General features: G+C 53.9%; 1 protein-coding gene across 2 annotated transcripts; it reads left to right on the forward strand.

Moving 5' to 3' along the window:
- The first annotated feature begins 195 nt into the window (after window positions 1-195).
- Window positions 196-19,948, forward strand: DYNC2I2 (dynein 2 intermediate chain 2). Of its 2 annotated transcripts, XM_035015693.1 has the most exons (9): window positions 196-396; window positions 11,098-11,346; window positions 16,698-16,807; window positions 17,264-17,421; window positions 17,932-18,041; window positions 18,528-18,695; window positions 18,869-19,101; window positions 19,343-19,500; window positions 19,669-19,948. In XM_035015693.1, exons 1-9 carry the CDS (start codon window positions 211-213, stop codon window positions 19,905-19,907), a joined length of 1,611 nt encoding a protein of 536 aa, XP_034871584.1. In that variant the 5' UTR covers window positions 196-210; the 3' UTR covers window positions 19,908-19,948. The 2 variants fall into 2 exon arrangements, with proteins under 2 accessions (XP_034871584.1, XP_034871586.1); XM_035015695.1 differs by lacking the exon at window positions 11,098-11,346.
- The last annotated feature ends 128 nt before the right edge of the window (window positions 19,949-20,076 follow it).

The following is a 20,076-nucleotide window of genomic DNA, read 5'->3' on the forward strand; positions in this document are numbered from 1 at the left end:
CCTACTGGGAAGAAGTATCCAAAACTGGCCAGGCTTGTCTCATACTGACCAAAAATAATAATTTATCTCGTTCTCTCAGGTCTTGGAGGAGGAGGTCTGACCAATTCAAAAATGGTGGGGCTAGCCTCACCACCCCTGTCTTCCGCTTTGTAGGCTCAGGGGCGAAGGTCACGTCGGAGTGCGCAGGCACGACGGGGCGGAGCTATCTCCATGGCAACCCGCGCGCAGCCCAGGCAGCTTGGCCGGGCGGGAAGTGCGGGAGCTGAGACGCTGGCTACAGGCGGGGCTGCGAGCGCCGAGGGGCCCGGGCGGCCTGGGCCGCTGCAGGACGAGACCCTGGGCGTGGCGTCGGTGCCCTCGCAGTGGAGGGGCGCCCAGGGCATCCGCCGGGAGACGGTGAGGGCGCGGGCCCGGCTCGGGGCGACGTGGGCAGGAGGGCGAGGGTCCGCGCGCGGTCTCCGGGCCAGGTTCTGGCGTGCCACCAGGTTATTTTTGTATTTTCACCCACAGAGCCAAACCCTTGCGGTATTCTGGTGCGTTTCCTCAGACTCTGAGCCACCACATAAGGGGTTTTTCCTTAAGACTTCTGAAGACCCCCTGTTTTGAAGGATTTTATGTGAACCGCCGTTTTTAGGCATTTCAAACTAAATTTTCTTTAAAAAGACGATTGCATTTCAAGGTCGAAATACGCCGGTTTTCTAGGAGCGTAATCAAAAGCACACACAGCGAGGTTTTTTTGAGGAATTGAGGGGCAGGGCTCCTGGGCGCCAGGTCTTCTCAGGCTTCGCGCAGACTCTGAGGGCCTGCTGTGTGCCAAGAGCTCTTCCCTCTTGGAGCTGACGTGGGGCCGTTTGCAGGGCACAACCAATAGGCAGCCTATGTGATAAGTAAATTATGCTGTGTGTTCGTTAGGAGGTGAGTAGTGCCACGGACGAATGTAAAAGAAGGGTGAGGGATTGGAGGGACTGGGTTGGAGAGTGAGGGGGTAGGTGGCCTCATTGAGAAAGTGACATTTGAGGAGTGAGAGAGTTAGCCAAGTGGATACGTGGGGTAGAGTAGCCAGGCAGGGCAAACTGCAAGTGCAAAGGCCCTGGGGTTGGAGCAGATCTTGCGTGTTTGAGGAGGCAGCCGCGCTGGGGAGGAATGAGAGAAAGGGAAATGGTCCCAGTGGAAGTCAGAGTAGGTAAGCAGAGGCAGGTCAAGTAGGGTCTTGCAGATCATTGTAAGGATGTTGGCTTTTCCTCGGTGAAAATGGGGAGCATTGTAGGGTGCTGCACATTTACCACGGGAGTGGCCAAACCTGCAGAGCTTAGGTCCTCACCAACACCAGTGAGCTTTCCATGAAGTCTTACTCTTTTTTTTTTTTTTTAAGATTTTATTTATTTATTTGACAGAGAGGGACACAGCGAGAGAGGGAACACAAGCAGGGGGAGTGGGAGAGGGAGAAGCAGGCTCCCCGCGGAGCAGGGAGCCCGATGCGGGACTCGATCCAGGGACTCCAGGATCATGACCTGAGCCGAAGGCAGTCGCTTAACCAACGGAGCCACCCAGGCGCCCGAAGTCTTACTCTTGAAGACCGGTTTCTTGCCTCAGGTCAACAGTCTGCATGCAGGTCTCAAGCCAGGATTTGATGTGGCTTCAGAGCACTTCCCACTTAACCATGCTGCCTAGAAACCTTGTAGTGCAAAGCCAAGTGGATATTTATAAATAAGTTAAATTTAAGTTAAATCGGGCGCTTGGGTGGCTCAGTCGTTAAGCGTCTGCCTTCAGCTCAGGTCATGATCCCAGGGTCCTGGGATCGAGTTCCGCATCAGGCTCCCTGCTCCGCGGGAAGCCTGCTTCTCCCTCTCCCACTCCCCCTGCTTGTGTTCCTGCTCTCGCTGTCTCTCTGTCAAATAAATAAATAAAATCTTAAAAAAAAAAAATTAAGTTAAATCTGTCCATCCTTATCACAGGTAAACGTATAATTCACATTTACTGGCCTTTAAGAACACTTGAAATAACTCTTGTTTGCCGAAGACCCAGATTCTAGAAGACTTTAGGTTGGAGACCACGGTTCAGTCTAACTTTTTTTCTTAGAGAATGAAATGGAGGCAGGTTCATTTTCTTTCTTCCTTCCTTCTTTCCTTTCCTTTCCTTTTTCCTTTTTCCTTTTTCCTTTTTCCTTTCCTTTCCTTTCCTTTCCTCCTTCCTTTTTTCATTTTCTTGTGACTATAGTTTTAACCTGTAGGATTCTAAGAACAAATTCAAACACTTGAGGTCTAAGAGCTTTCATCTGTGAGGGTGATTTCCTTGGACTAGCATCTCCTGTCTTATTGAAGGAGATTTTTGATTAAGTTGTAAGAATGTTGCAGGGGTCGGAAGAAGGAGCTAAACTGCTTTTTCCAAATTAACTTTTTTCTCTTTATAGAAGTTAATGTGTCCAAAATGTAGAAAAAACCTGGCTGCACACACACACAAAAGGAAATAAAAATCACCCAATTCCCCAGTCATTTGGTTTGTACCTGTCACAACTGTGTTGTCTGTTTTTTTAAAAACAAATGGACTCACACTGTACACAACATTTTGCAGACCGCAACAAATTTCCACGTTAAAAATTTTTTTTTGTAATTTCATTTTATTTAACCATTCTCTTTTGGTGGATTTTTAGGCAGTTTCCAATTTTTCTTTTATCAACAAACCCCATGGTGAGTGTTTTAGCTAACTTTTACTTATTTACTTTAAAATTTTTTAAGCTAATTTTTAAATACAGTTCCTTAATTTTTTTTTTTTAAAGTCTTTTTGGAAAAGTTGAACATTGGTCTCTGTTTGGCCCATGTAGTGGTGCAATATTTGAATGTACTTCCACGTTCCAGTGATGAATTTCTTTTTTCTTTAAAAAATTTATTATTATTATTTATTTATTTATTTATTTATTAAAGATTTTATTTATTTATTTGACAGAGACACAGCAAGAGAGGGAACACAAGCAGGGGAAGTGGGAGAGGGAGAAGCAGGCTTCCCGCAGATCAGGGAGCCCGATGCGGGGCTTGATCCGGATCATGACCTGAGCCGAAGGCAGACGCTTAATGACTGAGCCACCCAGGCACCCCTAAAAATTTTTTTTTAAAAGATTTATTTATTCTAGAGAGAGAGAGGGTGGGAAGGAGAGGGAGAGAGAATCTCTAGCAGACTCCCCACTGAGTGCGGGGCCTGACCCCACGACCCTGAGATCATGACCTGAGTGGAAACCAAGAGTCAGACACTGAACCGACTAAGGCACCCAAGTGCCCCTTTTTACATTTTTTTTTAAGATTTCATTTTTTAAGTAATCTTTACCCCCAATGTGGGGCTCGAACTCACAAGCCAGGTGCCCCTTTTTTGCTTTAATATTAATGGTCTTTGGCCTGACTTGACTCTTCTTGTCATATTCCAATCTGTTCACAGAGGGATAGTGTCCTGGACTTTGGTTTGAGACTGGGGTGCACACACTCTTTAGGGCTTTGGGCCAGTCACATGATCTCTTCTTCTGCATAGTGGGTCCTTGTGAGAATACTTCCTGAGGGGTTAAATGAGATTGTGGGTAAGAGAGCAGTTTGAGGGGCGCCTGGGTGGCTCAGTCGTTAAGCATCTGCCTTCGGCTCAGGTCGTGATCCCAGGGTCCTGGGATCGAGCCCCGCGTCGGGCTCCCTGCTCTGCGGGAAGCCTGCTTCTCCCTCTCCCACTCCCCCTGCTTGTGTTCCGTCTCTCTCTGTCAAATAAATAAATAAAATCTTAAAAAAAAAAAAAAAAGCAGTTTGAAAGCCTGGAGCTGCTCAGGTGGATGGTATGGGAGTGTCAGGCAGCTTCCTAGCTGCCTGAGATGGAGGGTATGTAATTATCCCTCTTTGCTCATCCGATATTTCTCAAACTTGGCTGACACTGGAATGTCCTGGAGACTCTTGAAAAATATGGATGTCTGGGTCCTACATTCAGCGATTTCAGCTTAATTGGTATGTGGTATGACGTGGGAATCTGGTTTTATTAAAGCTTCCTAGGTCATTCATTATAATAGGTAGCAAAATTTGAGACCACCAATTGAATGCATCCTATTTCCAAGAGCATTACCTTTCTGAAGCCCAATTCTGATCCTAGGAGAATGTGGGGTGTGTTTTTTTCCTTTTTTAAAAAATTGTGGTGGGGCACGTGGCTGGCTCAGCGGTAGAGCATGTGAGTCTTGATCTCAGGATCGTGAGTTCGAGCTCCATGTTGGGCATAGAGATTACTTAAAAATAAATAAAATTGTGGCAGGAGACATATAATAGTAATTTTACTGTTTTTAAGTGTACAGTTGAGTGGTGTCAGGTACATTCACAAGGTGCCAACAAGCACCACTATCTGGTTCCAGAACTTTTTCATCCATGGGATGCATTTTGGACATTCAGATCTGTCTTCCTTGGACTGTGAGCTCCCAGAGGGCAGGGGAGTGAGTCTTGTGTACTTATGTACCTCCCAAAGGCACCCAGGAAACACTGGATTTTTTTTTAAGATTTTATTTATTTACTTGACAGAGAGAGAGAGACAGCGAGAGAGGGAACACAAGCAGGGGGAGTGGGAGAGGGAGAAGCAGGCTTCCCGCCGAGCAGGGAGCCCGATGCGGGGCTCGATCCCAGGACCTGGAATCATGACCTGAGCCGAAGGCAGACGCTTAACGACTGAGCCACGCAGGCGCCCCAGGAAACACTGGATTGAATAATTTTCCTGTGTGCTGTTATCCCACACAGGGTACATCTCTTCTCTCCTGCTTTGAATTAAATTAGCTGCCTACCCGCGGGCTTTTCCTCCTTCCCTGACTGGCTGCTGCTTTGACGCCCTGGTGGCTTCTGTAGCCTATGTCACCCCCTGCTGGAAGGTGGTTTTTTTTTTTAACCTGGGGCCTGGCCTCTTAATGATTTTCAAGGAGAATTCAATCTGTGGTTCTCTACCTTTGAGTTTGCTAGACAGTGTCGATACTGGATTTTTTTTTTTTTCCCAAAGAGCATGAGAAGAGATTAAGAGGCTAAGACGACACCAAGATAGTCTGCAGTAACTATAGCTCAAAGGTGGTCTAGCACCTCGGCAGCTCCCAGCTTCTATGGAAATGTCTGCTGTTGCCCTCCGCACGGGGCTGCCTCCCGGCTCCTCGTCGTCCTTCGAATAGCTCTTTGTTGCCCTGATACACTCAAGAGGCAAGTTCGTCCGAACAGGAGGCTGTGCCTTGATGTCGGTTCCAGGCTCAGTTACTCCACGCTCGTGGAGGTGTCCTGGGACAGTTGTCCATACTGCGTCACGAAGCCCGCTCGGCTCAACTTTGCGCCCAAGACGTTCCCGCCGCACCTTGTCTGCTTGTTAGTGGTGAATTGCACCTCACCTGGGTCCCCTCGAGGTGGGGCTCGCACGGGGGCTTTGCAGCGAGTGCGAGTCGCGCACGGAGAGCCGCTGACCTAGGCTGGGGTCCTCTCTGCTGCTGTCACACCTGCCTTCTCCTCAGGTGTGCAGGACCCGATGGGGAAGGAGGTGGAAGAAGGGAGGCCTTGGGGTGACAGCAACCTGAGGAAAAGGAGACTCTGGGGAGGACGAGTGGAAGTGGGCTTGCTGGAAGTGATGAGGTGACAGAGACAAGCCACTCCCCTCACACGTGCCCAGGTGGGGTTGACAGCATTCCCCACCCTCTGGGGATGAGCCATGTGCTACCCGACCCCAGGTGAAGCCCCAGCCCCCAGAGTAGCGGAGATAGAAAGGGGGGGAATGTGAGCACGGTCTGTACTGGGGGGGGGCGGTAAAAGGTGATGGACCTCGGGCTATAGCCCTGGGAGGCACACAAACGGGTGAGGCCCACATGTGGGGTCTGAGTAACAGCCCCCCACACCTGCAGCATCAGCATCACCTGGGGGCTTGTTAGTGCAGTACACTCAGGAACACCTCCAGGAGGTGGCAGCTTGTGTTTTAGCAAGCTTCCAGGTGATTCTGGGGCCTGCCCATTGAGAATGCAGGTCTAGAATGGTCTTTGAGGTCCCTTTCCACCCTGGAGTCAGATGTGCTGGCTCAGGCTGGTTGGGAGGGTGAAGTGAGAAGTGGTATGCTTCTGGTATTTGCTGGTGGTGGTTACTACCCAGGGGAGTAATGGGGGCTGGACCTCTCACTGCACATCATCCCAGACCTTCAAACACACATTCTTTCTATGGTGATGTATTTCCTCGATTAGAGGACACACCCCCACCCCCAGCCTTTTTAACAGATCTTAAAATTCGGTGTGTCTCACAAATGAACTGTGTATTTAATATAGTTTCTTCCTGAAGAGCTACTATTGAATAGTTGGAAGGCTTTATAATCAATACATCCTAGAGTCAAGGAGATCTAGAATGTATATATTTTGTCTGTCTATTTTTTTTCTTGAGAGGGAGAGAGGAGGTGGAAGGGTGGAGGGAGAGAATCTTAAGCAGCCTCCACGCCTGGCACAGAGCTAGATGGGGGCCTTGATTTCACAACCCTGAGATCATGACCTGAGCTGAAATCAAGAGTCAGATGCTTAACCAACTGAGCCACCCGGGCGCCCCATATCTATCTATCTCTACACCCAACGTGGGGCTTGAACTCATGACCCCAAGGTCAAGAGTCGCACGCTTTACTGACTGAGCCAGCCAGGCGCCCCTAGAATGTATATTTTTAATGCGAAAGTGGCTGTTCTACTCATGACTTTGAAGTTGGCCTGCCCCATATTGATATCCCCTGGATGGATTTCTCTAGCTGGCCAGTTTCTGAACGACTGAGTCACACATCAGCACAGTTACACTTGGACTGCTCAGTCTTTGACCCTGAAGGTAGGGCAGAGCCCAGGATTCTGTCAGCACACCCCTTGGGGCCTGGGGTGGGGGCCGGTCACTGGACCCAGTGGGGCCATTTCCTCTGTCATTATGATTGTTCCTGAAATTGATCGGCCAGTCCTAGATGCCAGCCAGAGACCCCTTATTTCAGAAGTGAGGCCTTGAGGGGTGGCGGTCTGGGGGTCAGGGAGCCTTCCTAGGGTTCAGTGTGATAGCAAGTGACAGAAACCGGCCAGGCACTTCTCTTCAGGATGCAGGGGTCTCCTGGGCCTCTGCATGGAGGTGCAGCTGGTCCTGAGGAATCCAGGAAGCTTTGGGGGCTGTCTGCCTCTCAGCTCTGCTGTTGCTATGCATCCCCTGAGGCCTGTCTCTGCTTGTCTCCTGGTCGCACTGTGGCAGTGGCTAAGTGTCGAGGCCCAGAGTTTCCAAGTTTCAGTTCCAGGCCTGTGCTGTTTAACTTGTGAAATCTTTGCCTCCGTCATGAGTTTCCCTGATTGGCCCGGCCTAGGTTAGTGTCCACTTCCCATCCAGTCAGAAGCTGCAGTCCTGGTGTTGGGGCCTGTTTTGTGGCTTGGGTAGGAGTCCTGACATTCTGGGTATCTGCAGGCTCTCTCTTGGGGCGGGAGAGCTGGGCTCTCCTCCTGGGCTCTGCTCCCTGTCCCATTGCTATTCTCTCCGCTGGAGGTCGCCGGGGCTTCAGACTCCAGAGCATGGAGCCTGGTGATCTTGGTTTGGGAATTGTTTCGTGTGTGATTAAAGTCTGGCCCCAGCCCCCTCCACCCCCCCCCCATTTCCCCTGCAGCACCTCTGCCTCCGAGGTGTGGGAGGTAGGCTGCAGCCCAGCATCCCTAACACTCTCCTTCCTGGCCCTGCCGAGGCCTAGGAAGCAAGGATCCCGTTCGGCCCTGACTTCTTCCCTGACATCTCAGATGGTAGCCTCAGCCCAGCCACACACTGCCTGGCACGGAAGGCACTGATGTATATGGGGTGACCTTGAGCAAGCCCTTCCTTTCTGGAGGTTTGGGGCTCCATCCCCAGACGATATGGGCTGGGTCAGGGTCAGACCCGATACTTGGATCTTGAACCATGGGAACCTACTTTGGTATCCCAGAGGGAAAAGAGAGTAATGGTGGTTTCCTGCCAATTCACAGGAAAAAAAAATTGCGGGTGCAGTATCATTGTTTTTTTTGTTTTTTTTTTAAGATTTTATTTATTTATTTGCCAGGGAGAGCGAGAGAGGGAGAGTACAAGCAGGGGGAGTGGCAGGCAGAGGGAGAAGCGGCTCCTTGATGTGGGACGCGATCCCAGGACCTTGAGATCATGACCTGAGCCGAAGGCAGATGCTTAACAATCGGAGGCACCCAGGGGCCCCTAGTATCATTGGTTTTAAGTTTTTTTTCTCCCTAAATTTTCCCTAGTGTTTTGACATTTGTTGTTTGCCTTAATAGATAAGCATCGAACAAATATTAAGAGAGATAGCTGGAAAGGTGACAGCTCGCTGTCTCTTGTGGACATTTTTGTCTTACATTAAGACGCTGGGTTAACATTCTTTTAGAAACATTTTTCTGCGTTCATCTGATGTGATCAATGGCCAGGTATGTTGGACTGTTTGGGTGAGAACACCATTGACTGAGACACAGTTTGGTATCTCAGGTCCAACTACCTGGATTCAGGCTCCACTGCGATCACCTGTGTGCTGTGTGACCTTGGGTGAGTTACTTCTCTGTGCCTCGGTTGCCAACAGTAGTAATGCAAAGGTAGGATTTTCTTCATAGGGGTTGTGAGCATGAATAAGATACGGGTAGTGCTTTGGGGACAGTGCCTGAGTGAGCACTTAGTGACTGACACTCTTACCATCATCGTGGCTTCCGGAACTTCGATGATTTTCACCCACCGTCTCTTAGCCTGTATACCTTTCTTTCTTTCTTTCCTTTTTTAAGATTTTATTTATTTATTTGAAAGAGAGAGACACAGTGAGAGAAGGAACACAAGCAGGGGGAGTGGGAGAGGGAGAAGCAGGCTTCCCACTGAGCAGGGAGCCTGATGCAGGCCTCGATCCCAGGACTGGATCACAGCCCGAGCCGAAGGCAGACGCCCAACGACTGAGCCACCCAGGCGCCCCAGCCTGTATACTTTGTGATCCTCGTCCCCGTCCATGAATTCCTCAATGTGCATACTTGGGGGACTCCTCCAGTGCTGTGGCTTCAGGTTGCGTCTCTGCTGGATGCTCTCCAGAGCCTCGTGCCTTTTGGCCGCCCTCGGGACTCCTTGACGCCTCCATGTGGATGGTGGGGTGGCATCTCAGTCTGGAGGAGGCCCAACAGAACTACTCCTGTGTTCTCTTCTCCCAGAATCTGCCATCACATCCACTGGTTGTCACACCTGCTCTCTGCTCCTCACTTCTCCCTGAGCAGCCAGATAGGCATGGCCTTGCTTACGGCCATCCTGGGGCTCACACAGCGAGAGAAAGGCCCGCTCGTCCTGGCTCTCAGACACCTCCTGGCCTTGTCCTTGCTTGTGTGCCACCTTCCTCACACTCTGCGGCTGGGCGCGCTGCCTGCTGTCCAGTCTCTGAGTGTGGGGCTTTTTCTACTGGCAGGTTTTGCTCTCGCCTCCCTGCCGCCCCCACCCCCCATCCCTGTCCAGGCCCCTCTCCTGTAGCTCTCTGCTTGTCCTTCACACCTCGGCTCAAGTGCCATTTCCCCCAGAGGCCTCCCCAGCCGTTCTCTTCTCTCCCACACCTCTGCCGCACTTAGCACATAGGTAGTCGATGGGTTTTCTTGTTTGTGTGGCCCCGACCCCGTGGAAGCTCCTTAGGCACAGGAATCTTGCACATTTTGTTTTCTGCTGTATCCATAGTACCCAGACAGTGCCTGGCAAGTGGATGCTCAGTAAATAATGTGTGTGCATGTGCGTGTGTGTGGAGCATAATGGAGATGTATATAAATAACATGTAATGTGTATAATGTGTGTTATATTAGTATACACGTGTATATAACATAGCGTCACGGATATATATACACACTATACTATATATATAGTATAAATGAGCTTGTGCCACGTGCCAAATACCATGCAAAGTGCTGGGGATATAAAGAGAGATCAGGGCGCCTGGGTGGCTCAGATGGTTAAGCGTCTGCCTTCGGCTCAGGTCATGATCCCGGGGTCCTGGGATCGAGTCCCACATCAGGCTCCCTGCTCCTTCGGAGCCTGCTTCTCCCTCTGCCTCTCTCTCTCTCTCTCTGTCTCTCATGAATAAATAAATAAAATCTTTAAAAAAAAAAAAAGAGATCAGACAGGGTTCTGAAGTTCTGAAGGAACTCACAGTTTAATGGGAGGTAGATAAGCAAGGAGACTTCTGTGGAATGTGAAGGGGAACGTGGGGATAGCTGTTTCATGTTCTAGCAAGAGCTGCCCCTGTGTGGGGCCAGCTCCCTTCCTTCAGGCTTACTAGTGCTGGCCTGGTGCCCAGCACTGTCCCCCCAAGCCTGAGTAGGGGGCACAGGGGTATGGGCCTTGTCATTGCCCTGTGAGTTCAGGTTCCTGGTGAGGGGCCGCGTGAGCAGAGCCTCTTGTAAGACGATGGTGTGTGGTGGAGGGCCCCTCACGTGGTAAATGGTGAGTCATGTCCGTTTAAGAGGCTGATCTATTGTCTGCCCCTGTGCCCAGCTAAAGAGGGGACAAGGGATTGGAGGCAGATGGCAGGGTGGAGAAAAGGGGCAGCTGGGGAGAAGCCTGCCTTCTACCAACTAGCTCATCACAGACACACTTGCTTCCTTTGATCACGGGGGTGGTTTGGAAGGTGCCTGCCAAGGCAGGGAGATGCTGTGGGGCCTTCTGCTGGGGCCAGGTTTGAGGTGTTCCCGTGTGCTGGCTTAGGTGACCATTGCCCGCTCTGATATGACCTGATTCTTGTTATTGTCAGTATCTTCACAAGGGCACGTCTAAAAAAAAAAAAAAAAAATTCCTGCATCGCCTCCAAATAGTGTCATAATGTCACCAAAGGTCCTGGGTCAGGCTCTTGTTGGGGCGTGTTGGCTGCCCCTGGACCTCTCACTGTGACCCAGGGTGCATAGCGAGGTTGAGGGGTCATCTCCACCCACGGCACATGGATCGGGCTCGTCCTTTGGAAGACGGGCTGGTTACAGGAGGAAGGGGACAGACTGGGGCCAACAGGGTGACGGGAGGCCTAGAGGCCTGAGGGTAAGCGGCAGCGCGGGAGGGGGTGCGGGCAGGCGAGGCTGGGTGGTGACCGCTGGGTTGTGACCTTCTGCAGAGAAGTTGCCAGACAGCAAGCATTGCCACCGCCGACAAGGCCGCGCAGACCCGGAAGCATGTGGATGCCGAGGTGCAGACGGAGGCCCCGGTGCTTGTCAGCGCGCCGTCCGTGTCCGCACACGACGACCCCCGGCTCGCAGCCTTTCTTCGGAGGGTGGAGGTCATGGTTATTCGAGAGCTGAACAAGAACTGGCAGAGCCACGCTTTTGATGGCTTCGAGGTGAACTGGACCGAGCAGCAGCCGATGGTAGGGAACGGGCCCGTACGGCCTGGGACGCCCCCTCCTCTGCCGCAGCTTGAGCCTTGGCCCCGTTTTCAGTCCTTCTTGTACGCTGCCCAGATACTGATAATGGTGATGATAATACCAGCATTCAGGAGCTCCCGCGGTCTGCCAGCTGTAGAGCTTCCTAAGAGTAAATAACCGAGGGCGCCTGGGCGGCTCAGTTAGTTAAGCCACCGCCTTTGGCTCAGGTCATGATCTTGGGGTCCTGGGATGGAGCCCCAAATCGGGCTCCAGGCTCAGCGAGGAGCCTGCTTCTCCCTCTCCCTCTGCCTCCCTCCCCTGCTTGTGCTCTCTCTCTCACACTCTGTCTCAAATCTTAAAAAAAAAGGCGCCTGGGTGGCTCAGTCATTAAGCGCCTGCCTTCGGCTCAGGTCATGATCCCAGGGTCCTGGGATCAAGTCCCGCATCGGGCCCCTTGCTCAGGGGGGAGCCTGTTGCTCCCTCTGCCTGCCGCCCCCACTGCTTGTGCTCTTTCTCCCTCTGACAAATAAATAAATAAAATCTTAAAAAAAAGAAAAAAGAGAAAAAGAGTCATTGAGCCTTCCCTGCTGTCAAAAGGTAGGTGTGTGGTTACCTCCATTCACAGCTGGGAGGTACTGGGAGGTACAGGTGGGAGACTCCGAGCTGAAGTGACTTTTCCAGGTTCACACAGAGCTAGTCAGCAGTAGACGCAAGGTTTGAACCTGGGGAGTCGGACTCTGGACTGAATTCTCTCCACTGCCAATGTGTCTCCCCAGGCAGCACACGGTGAGGATTCTCTGTGCTGTCTCATTCGGCATGACTGCATGAGGCCGCACTAGCATGATCGCCATTTTATACAGGAGGCCCAGAGAGGCTAAGTGACTTGTCCACGGTCACACAGCTGTCACGGGCCAAGCTGGGGTGTGAGCCCTGGTCTGGTTTCACTACCATACTCTCGTGACTTCAGTGTCGCCAAGGCTCAGTTCAGAGCTGTCACCCTGTATACTCAGGCGTCCAGCTACACAGACAGCCCAGGCTTTGAGATGAGGGAGCTCTGAATGAATGGGGGGGCTCTTGGCTTTGGCTCCAAGCTGGGCCTCAGCCTCCCCTGTGGACAGCCTGCTTGCTCACTGCTGCGTGCCCTCAACCGACCGACTGACTGCAGAGCCGTGGAGTTCTGGGCCAAACTTTTTTTTTTTCCTAATTATTATTATTTTAAAATTTTTTTATTTATTTGAGAGAGAGAGCACAAGAGTGGGGAGGGTCAGAGGGAGGAGCAGACTCCCTGCTGAGCAGGGAGCCCGATGCGGGACTCGATCCCGGGACTCCGGGATCATGACCTGAGCCGAAGGCAGTTGCTTAACCAACTGAGCCACCCAGGGGCCCTGGACCAAACTTTTTTTATATATTCTTTCTTCCTCGGGAAACAGATGAGTAACTATGTATTCAGAAGTCATAAGCCCCGCTCTAGCCCGTCTTCCTCCTCCTCTGCCTGCTTCCCACCAAGTCACTGGAAGACATGGGAGAGTCGATTGTTTGAGGGAAATCCTCAAAATCACTTTGAAGAGCAGTTGCCGAGGCCCCACCAAGTGGGCAGGCCCCGAATGTTTGCACAGGAAGGGCTTGGTGAACAGTGAGAGCTCAGCACGTTCTTCTCTCCTCGCTGTTGCCGATCCTCCATTTTACAGTTGCATTTAGAGAGGTTAAGCTTTTGTTCTTTATTAGTAGTGCTTTCCCCCATTTCTATGGATTAATTTGGTCCAAGTGTGTATTACTCTCTCCCCCTTTACAAATACCTGTTTTCTGACTACAAAAACAATATGTGTTCATTATAACAAATCCGGGCATTACAGAAACACGGAGCATATACTGTGTAGACAGGGGGAGGGAAAACCTGTTCCCGGGCCTTTAGCTCCTCCCTGTGCTTCACTCACACACAGCATTGTTACTAGTGTTGTCATAAAGAACATTTTTTTTTTTTTAAGAATCTTATTTACTACTTATTTGACAGAGCACAAGCAGGGGGAGTGGCAGAGGGAGAGAGGGAGAAGCAGGCTCCCCGCTGAGCAGGGAGCCCGATGCGGGGCTCGATCCTGGGACCCTGGGATCATGACCTGAGCTGAAGGCAGACGCTTAACTGACTGAGCCTCCCAGGTGCGCTCCCCCCCAACCCCGAACATTTTAAACAAAAAGTGGAAAGCACTGTACATTTTCTTTATGACTTTTCTCACTTGCCAGAGCTTTCCATGTCAGTTCCTATAAAGGTGCCCCAGGCTGTGTCCCGCCGCACAGACATGCCATCCTTTATCTGAGTCCCCTGTGGGACTCAGGTCTCCCCCGGAAACGAGCGCACAGGCGGGGGGTTGGGCGGCACGCTCAGAGCGGTGCTGTCCCGAAGGCCGCGTCTTAGCGGTCCCCAGAAGGCCGGGCAGAGAACTCTCCGAGTTTGCTGTCATGTTAACAGTGTCAGCAAATCTCTCTCTGCCTCACTTCTTCTTCTGCATCCGTTTTTTGTTGATTTCCTCATAGTGGGATTATTATTTTGGCTGATGTGGGGTTTTTCTGTGTCCCCTGCTGTCAAGATGTTGGCCTTGACATTTCGTCGCTCTCCTTGGCACCTGCTGTAGCAGCTCGGAAAGTCTGGGATGCTGCTCTCAGAGAGAAGCCGTGATTTCAGATTTCCAAAAACAATGTGACAACCTTGGGGAACACTTAGAAATCGGAGATAAGAGATGGGGGCTCCCACCGGAACTTCTGATCTCCTCGCTCTGTTGTTTCCTTCCTCTGGTTTTGCACATGTGTGTGGACAGCTGTGCATCACTGTGACCGATCTGGGGGTCTTCTCTGGTCGGGAGCAAAGCCCGTTCTGTGCTGTCAGGTGGCTACAGAGACTTCACGCTTGTCCTTTTAAAACCACCGGATGTTTCATCCGCACACTGTATTTTTTTGTGCCAGGTCTGTCAAGGTGTGTTCTCCATGCAGGTCTGTTCACTCTTCGTGCTGTTCTGCACCCGCCACGGTGATGGTGTGGAGTTGCCCTGTCGTCCCGGCTTCTCCCACTTTGTAGTTTGTAGTCTCATCTTCAGATTTGCAATTGTACTGGTTGCTGCAGTTATGACAATTAATATATACGGTTTATTTCTGACGTAAACATCAGTTGACTGTGACGTAAAAACACGCACAAACTGCCACTTCAGGCCTGTGGCTTTTCAAAGTGAAAACACTCGTGGAACCAGAACCCAGATCAGGAAACCGAATGTGGTGAGACACCAGAGGTTTTCTTGAGTTCCCTCCACCTCCTACCCCACTGTACAGCTTTTCTCTTCTTCTTCTTTTTTTTTTCTTTTCTTTTATTTATTTTTAAGTAATCTCTACACCCAACATGGGGCTTGAACTTATGAGCCTAAAATTAAGAGTTGCATGCTCTGCTGTCTGAGCCAGCCAGGCGCCCCTATACGTTTTGGTTTTAAATAACAGATTTATCGAAATATCATTCACATCCCATATAATTCACCCATTTAAAGTGTACAGTTCCAGGGCACCTGCGTGGCTCAGATGGTTAAGCCTCTGCCTTTGGCTTAGGTCGCGATCTTGGGGTCCTGGGATCTGGCTCCATGTCAGGATCCCTGCTCAGTGGGGAGTCTGCTTCTCCTTCTCCGTCTGCCCCTCCCCCTCGCTCATGTACTCTCTATCAGATATAAATAAAAAATCTTTTTTTTTTTTTTAAGATTTTATTTATTTATTCATGAGAGACAGAGAGAGAGAAGCAGGCTCCCAAGGAGCAGGGAGCCCGATGCGGGACTCGATCCCAGGACCCTGGGATCATGACCTGAGCCGAAGGCAGACGCTTAACCATCTGAGCCACCCAGGCGCCCATAAATAAAAAAATCTTAAAGAAAAAACGTGTAGGGGCGCCTGGGTGGCTCAGTCCGTTAAGCGTCTGCCTTCGGCTCAGGTCATGATCCCAGGGTCCTGGGATGGAGCCCTTCATCAGGCTCCCTGCTTCTCCCTCTGCCTCTGCTCCTCCCCCTGCTTGTGTTCTCTCACTCTGTCAAATAAATAGATAAAATCTTAAAGTTTTTCAATAAGTTTTTATGTTCCTAGAGTTGTACAACATGGGCACAATTTTAGGACATTTTCATTACCCCCACAAGAAACCCCGTACCCACCGGCAGTCACTCTTCATTCCCCCCACAGTCCCGGGCAGCTACTCTTCTTTCTGTCTCTCTGCGTTGTCTGCTGTGGACATTTCACATAGATGGAATCCTCTACCGAGGGGTCTTGGTGACTGGCTTCTTCCACGTGGCCGAATGTCCGTGAGGCCGGCTGTGGTGCTTGCTGTCACCGTTTTCCTTCCTGTGGCTCAGTCCTTCCTGCCCTGGAGGGAGGGACCCCATCTATCAGCTGGTGGGCATCTTGGCTGTTAGGAATAATGCTGTGAATATCTCTGTACAAGTTTTTGGATAAACATGTGTTTTCAGTTCTCTGGGTGTGGACCTAGGAGCGCAATTGCTGGGTCATAGGGTGCCTCTGTTTGACCTTGGGAAGAACCACCAGATTGTTTCCCCACGGCGGCCGTGCCATTCTGCGTTCTTGCCAGCGACGTGTGAGGGTTCCCACCATATAGCTTTTTACGTGTTTTAGGTTCTGTCCGTTGGATAGTTTCTTTCTATGGGGTCGTGTGAGGTCGGGGGGGTGCAGCTTTTCACAGGAGTTTTGATCTATGCTGCAAATCCTGCCCCAGAAACCTTGGGCTGGTCGCTCATGGCGGCCTGCATGGCCAGCCTTCTCATGTGCTGTGCCAGCCTGCTCTGGGCTGAGAGGGAAGATGCCAGGCCTTTATGTGTAGAGCCCAGTGGCACCGAGCATAGTCACATTGTACAGCTGTCATTACCATCCAGTTCCAGAAGCCAAGCTTTTTTTTTTTCCAGAGGTGGGGTGGAGGGGCAGAGGGAGAGGGAGAATCTTTTTTTTTTTTGAAGATTTTATTTATTTATTTGACAGAGACACAGTGAGAGCAGGAACACAAGCAGGGGGAGTGGGAGAGGGAGAAGCAGGCCCCCCACGGAGCAGGGAGCCCGATGCGGGGCTCGATCCCAGGACCCTGGGACCACGACCTGAGCCGAAGGCAGACGCTTAACGACTGAGCCACCCAGGCGCCCCTCTTCTGGGCTTTTGGAAGTCTCCTCTGAGGAGTGGTGTTCGGACGAAGCCTCCGCGCTTCCCGCCAGGACTGGGCAGCGGACCCGATGGCTCGGGAGGTCCAGGCCTGTGTGTAGCATTGTTGAGGTGGCTGTGAGGCCACCTGTTGGGTGGCTCTGGGCTAAGGGTTGGGGACGGTCTGTCTCTTGCAGGTGACCTGTCTGCACACCCTGGGCTACCCCCCAGCCCAGAGGCAGGGTCTGCACGTGACCAGTGTCTCCTGGAACACCACCGGCTCTGTGGTGGCCTGTGCCTACGGCCGGTGAGTGGCAGCCGCGGTGGCTGCAGGGCACTGGGAGGCCCTCGGAGCCTGGTCTAAGCCTCTTTTTCCCTGGGTGGTGAAGGGCTGGCCTGGAGCTTGGCCATTCTGGGAGTCTTTTTATTCTCAAGGCTGCCTGGGCACCAGCTTGGCTGGAAAGAGCAGAGGAGGGAGGGCTGAGAGCACAGGAGTCCCGGTGCCCACCTGTCCGCACAGGGCCGTGAGCCGGGGCCTGCTGCCTCTGCTCCACGAGCTGTCTGCTGCGGCCCCGGCTCCCCACCCTGCCATCGTGTGGACCCTTCGCTGGTTCCGGGAGCCCTTCTCTAGAGGTCGCGCCCCGGGGTGCCATGGAGACACTGCGCCCCTTCAGTACCCAGTACAGTCTGGGTGTGATGCGGAAACGGTGGGTCAGGTGATAGGAACAAGGTGAGATGGAGGCCCGGCCTCGTCCCTGTGCAGGCTGGACGACGGGGACTGGGGCACACTCAAGTCCTTCGTGTGTGCCTGGAACCTGGACAGGCGAGGCTTGAACTCCCGGCAGCCGTCGGCCGTGGTGGAGGTGCCCAGCGCCGTCATGTGCCTGGCCTTCCACCCCACGCAGCCGTCCCACGTCGCAGGTGAGTCTTCAGCCTGCCTCGCGTCTGCTCCCGCCCCGCACCCCCTCCCCTGCAGAGGGCGGCCCGAGCTGAGCTCTGCACTGGACCCTCAACCCCCGGGACACAGCCAGGGCAGGTCTGCTGCGAGGGAGCAGAGACTGGGCGGCCCTGACCCCTGGGCTCAGGTGAGGATGCCGAGGATGCCCGGTACGGAGCTTGGAGGAAGAGGAAGCGGGTCCTCGCTGAGTCTTGTCCAGGTGTGGGCCGTGGAAGGGCACGGCCTGGTCAGGACCAGGTGCCCAAGTGCCCATGTCACCCTTGGGAAGATGTCAGCGGTGGTAGGAGCCCCATGTGTTGGGAAAGGGGGTTGCGCTGGGGGGAATGGCAGGGTGCTGGGCTGCGGAGACCTCAAGGTGGTTTTGGGGCAGTGGCTCCACATCCTGGCTCCGTGGGGGCGAAGGGCTGGTACTTGGCCGGGAAGCCTGGGTGCTGGGTGAGTCGGCTTCTGCCCGGGCCCGCTTGGTCCCGCAGGTGGGCTGTTCAGTGGCGAGGTGCTCGTGTGGGACATTAGCCATCCCGAGGACCCGCTGCTCTGGCGAACGGGCCTGACTGACGACACACACACAGACCCCGTGTACCAGGTCAGAGCGGTGGGCTGCCGGTTGGGTCGGGGAGTCACCGTCCCCTTCTGCCTGAGCTGGGCTGGGCTGTCACAGGCCTGCTGCTGGAGGAGGCCAAGCAGGAGAGAGGGCGCCCACTCGGCCTAGCTTGGCAGAAGGTCAGCAGGGAGTTGGCAGTTGGACAGCTGCCTTCAGCGTTCTCAGAGCTCCCAGGGCATGAGTCCCCTCCCGCCCCCGACAGGAGCCACCCCCAGCTGCGCCCCCCACCCCCCAGGCTGCCACTAGAGGCTCCAGCTGTCCCGGCCTGCCCGGGCTCAGGGACGGAGCTCAGGACCCTGGGCACTGCCCGCTGGTGTGTGAGGTGGCTCTGGGCCGCCCCCAGAATTCTCCCTCTCGTTTTCCTAGAAGGGGGGGGACAGGAGGGTGACCGTTGGTCTTGCTGGGAGTTGGGGGCGGGGGGGGCGAGCAGTGCTTCCCTGACCTCAGTCCCGCATCCCGGTGCCCCAGGTGCTTTGGCGGCCCGAGCCCCGGCACGGCCACCGCTTCCAGGTGCTGAGCGTGGCCACGGACGGGAGGGTGCTGCTCTGGCAGGGCGTCGGCGCGGGCCGGCTGCAGCTGACCGAGGGCTTCGCCCTGGCCGTGCAGCAGCTCCCGAGGCACACCAGGCTGAAGAAGGTACGTGGGGCCCCCGTAGGGCCTCCGAGAGGAGCCCCGGGTGTGGGGGGGGGCAGGCGGCATGGGCCGCTTGACCTCCTTGGGCCACGGCGCCCACTTGAGGGACCGGGCTCCTTTGGGACACTGTGGGACCAGATTCCCTTGGCTCTGCCCCGCCGCTCGTTTCTCCACAGCCTCCCCGGGGAGAGACCGAGGTGGGTGCCACGGCGGTGGCCTTCTCCAGCTTTGACCCCAGCCTTTTTGTTCTGGGCACGGAAGGTGGCTTCCCACTCCAGTGCTCGCTGGCCGCGGAAGAGGCCGCCCTCACCCGGACGCCTAGCTCTGTGCCCCTGCGGGCCCCGGCACAGCTGACCTTCTCCCCCCACGGTGGCCCCATCTACTCCGTGAGCTGTTCCCCCTTCCACAGGTAGAGAAGGCCCCAGCGCCCCGGCACAGGGAGGGCGAGGGGGTCCCACAGAACCGCGGGAAGGGCCTGCAGTCTGTCCCGGGCCCAGGTCTTCCCCCACGGGAGCCCTTGTGCCCAGAGCGCTGGTGGTTGGGTCCAGGGCATCGGTCCCTCGCTCCCTAAGGGGATCCCTGGTTTGGGGGGGTCCAGGAAGGCCCAGTGGACCGGGACACCCAGCACTCCTCCCCTGCATCCTGTCTAGGAATCTCTTCCTGAGTGCGGGGACCGATGGCCACATCCACCTGTACTCCACGTTGCAGGCCCAGCCCCTGGCCTCGCTGCAGCTGTCCCACAAGTACCTGTTTGCTGTGCGCTGGTCCCCAGTGCGCCCTTTGGTGTTTGCAGCTGCCTCGGGGGAAGGTAGGAAAGACGACACCAGACTCACATTCACTTACGCCGCACGGGCGCAGCGGATCTGGAATTCTGAGCTGGGGAGAGACAGCACGTGGGGGGAGGATTGCTGCGCCAGGCAGTGGCTTTGTTTTGTGCTGTCCAGGCTCTCGCCCCCATGAGTCTCTCCCCCTGCAGGTGATGTGCAGCTGTTTGATCTCCAGAAAAGCTCCCAGAAACCCACGGTTTCAATCAAGCAAACCCAGGATGCAAGCCCGGTCTACTGTCTGGAATTTAATCGGCAGCAGACTCAGCTCCTGGCTGCTGGTGACGCCGAGGGCACAGTAAAGGTGTGGCAGCTGAGCACTGAGTTCACGGAGCAAGGACCCCGGGAGTCCGAGGACTTGGCACGGCTCGCAGCCGAGGTGGCCACCTGAGGACAGTGAAGCGACAGCAGGGCCCTGTGTGTGTGTGTGGGGGGGGGGGGGGGGGGGGGGGCCCCAAAGGGGGGGGGGGGGGGGGGGGGGCCCCCACAGCGGGGGGCAGGGGGGGTGAGGCCACACCTGTGCCAAGCTGTGGATGTCTCGTGGAAGCTGAATGAAGACA

This window comes from Mirounga leonina, unplaced genomic scaffold, assembly GCF_011800145.1.
Source record: "Mirounga leonina isolate KUSES-001 unplaced genomic scaffold, KU_Mleo_1.0 Mir_170, whole genome shotgun sequence".
NCBI lineage: Eukaryota > Metazoa > Chordata > Mammalia > Carnivora > Phocidae > Mirounga > Mirounga leonina.

What these genes read in the sequence shown, in the direction of transcription:
- DYNC2I2 (XM_035015693.1), top strand. Translation starts at nt 211, where the DNA reads ATGGCAACCCGCGCGCAGCCCAGGCAGCTTGGCCGGGCGGGAAGTGCG. An exon ending in AGGGCATCCGCCGGGAGACG is followed by an intron (nt 397 to 11,097) that starts GTGAGGGCGCGG and finishes GACCTTCTGCAG; the next exon opens with AGAAGTTGCCAGACAGCAAG. An exon ending in GCAGCCGTCCCACGTCGCAG is followed by an intron (nt 17,422 to 17,931) that starts GTGAGTCTTCAG and finishes TTGGTCCCGCAG; the next exon opens with GTGGGCTGTTCAGTGGCGAG.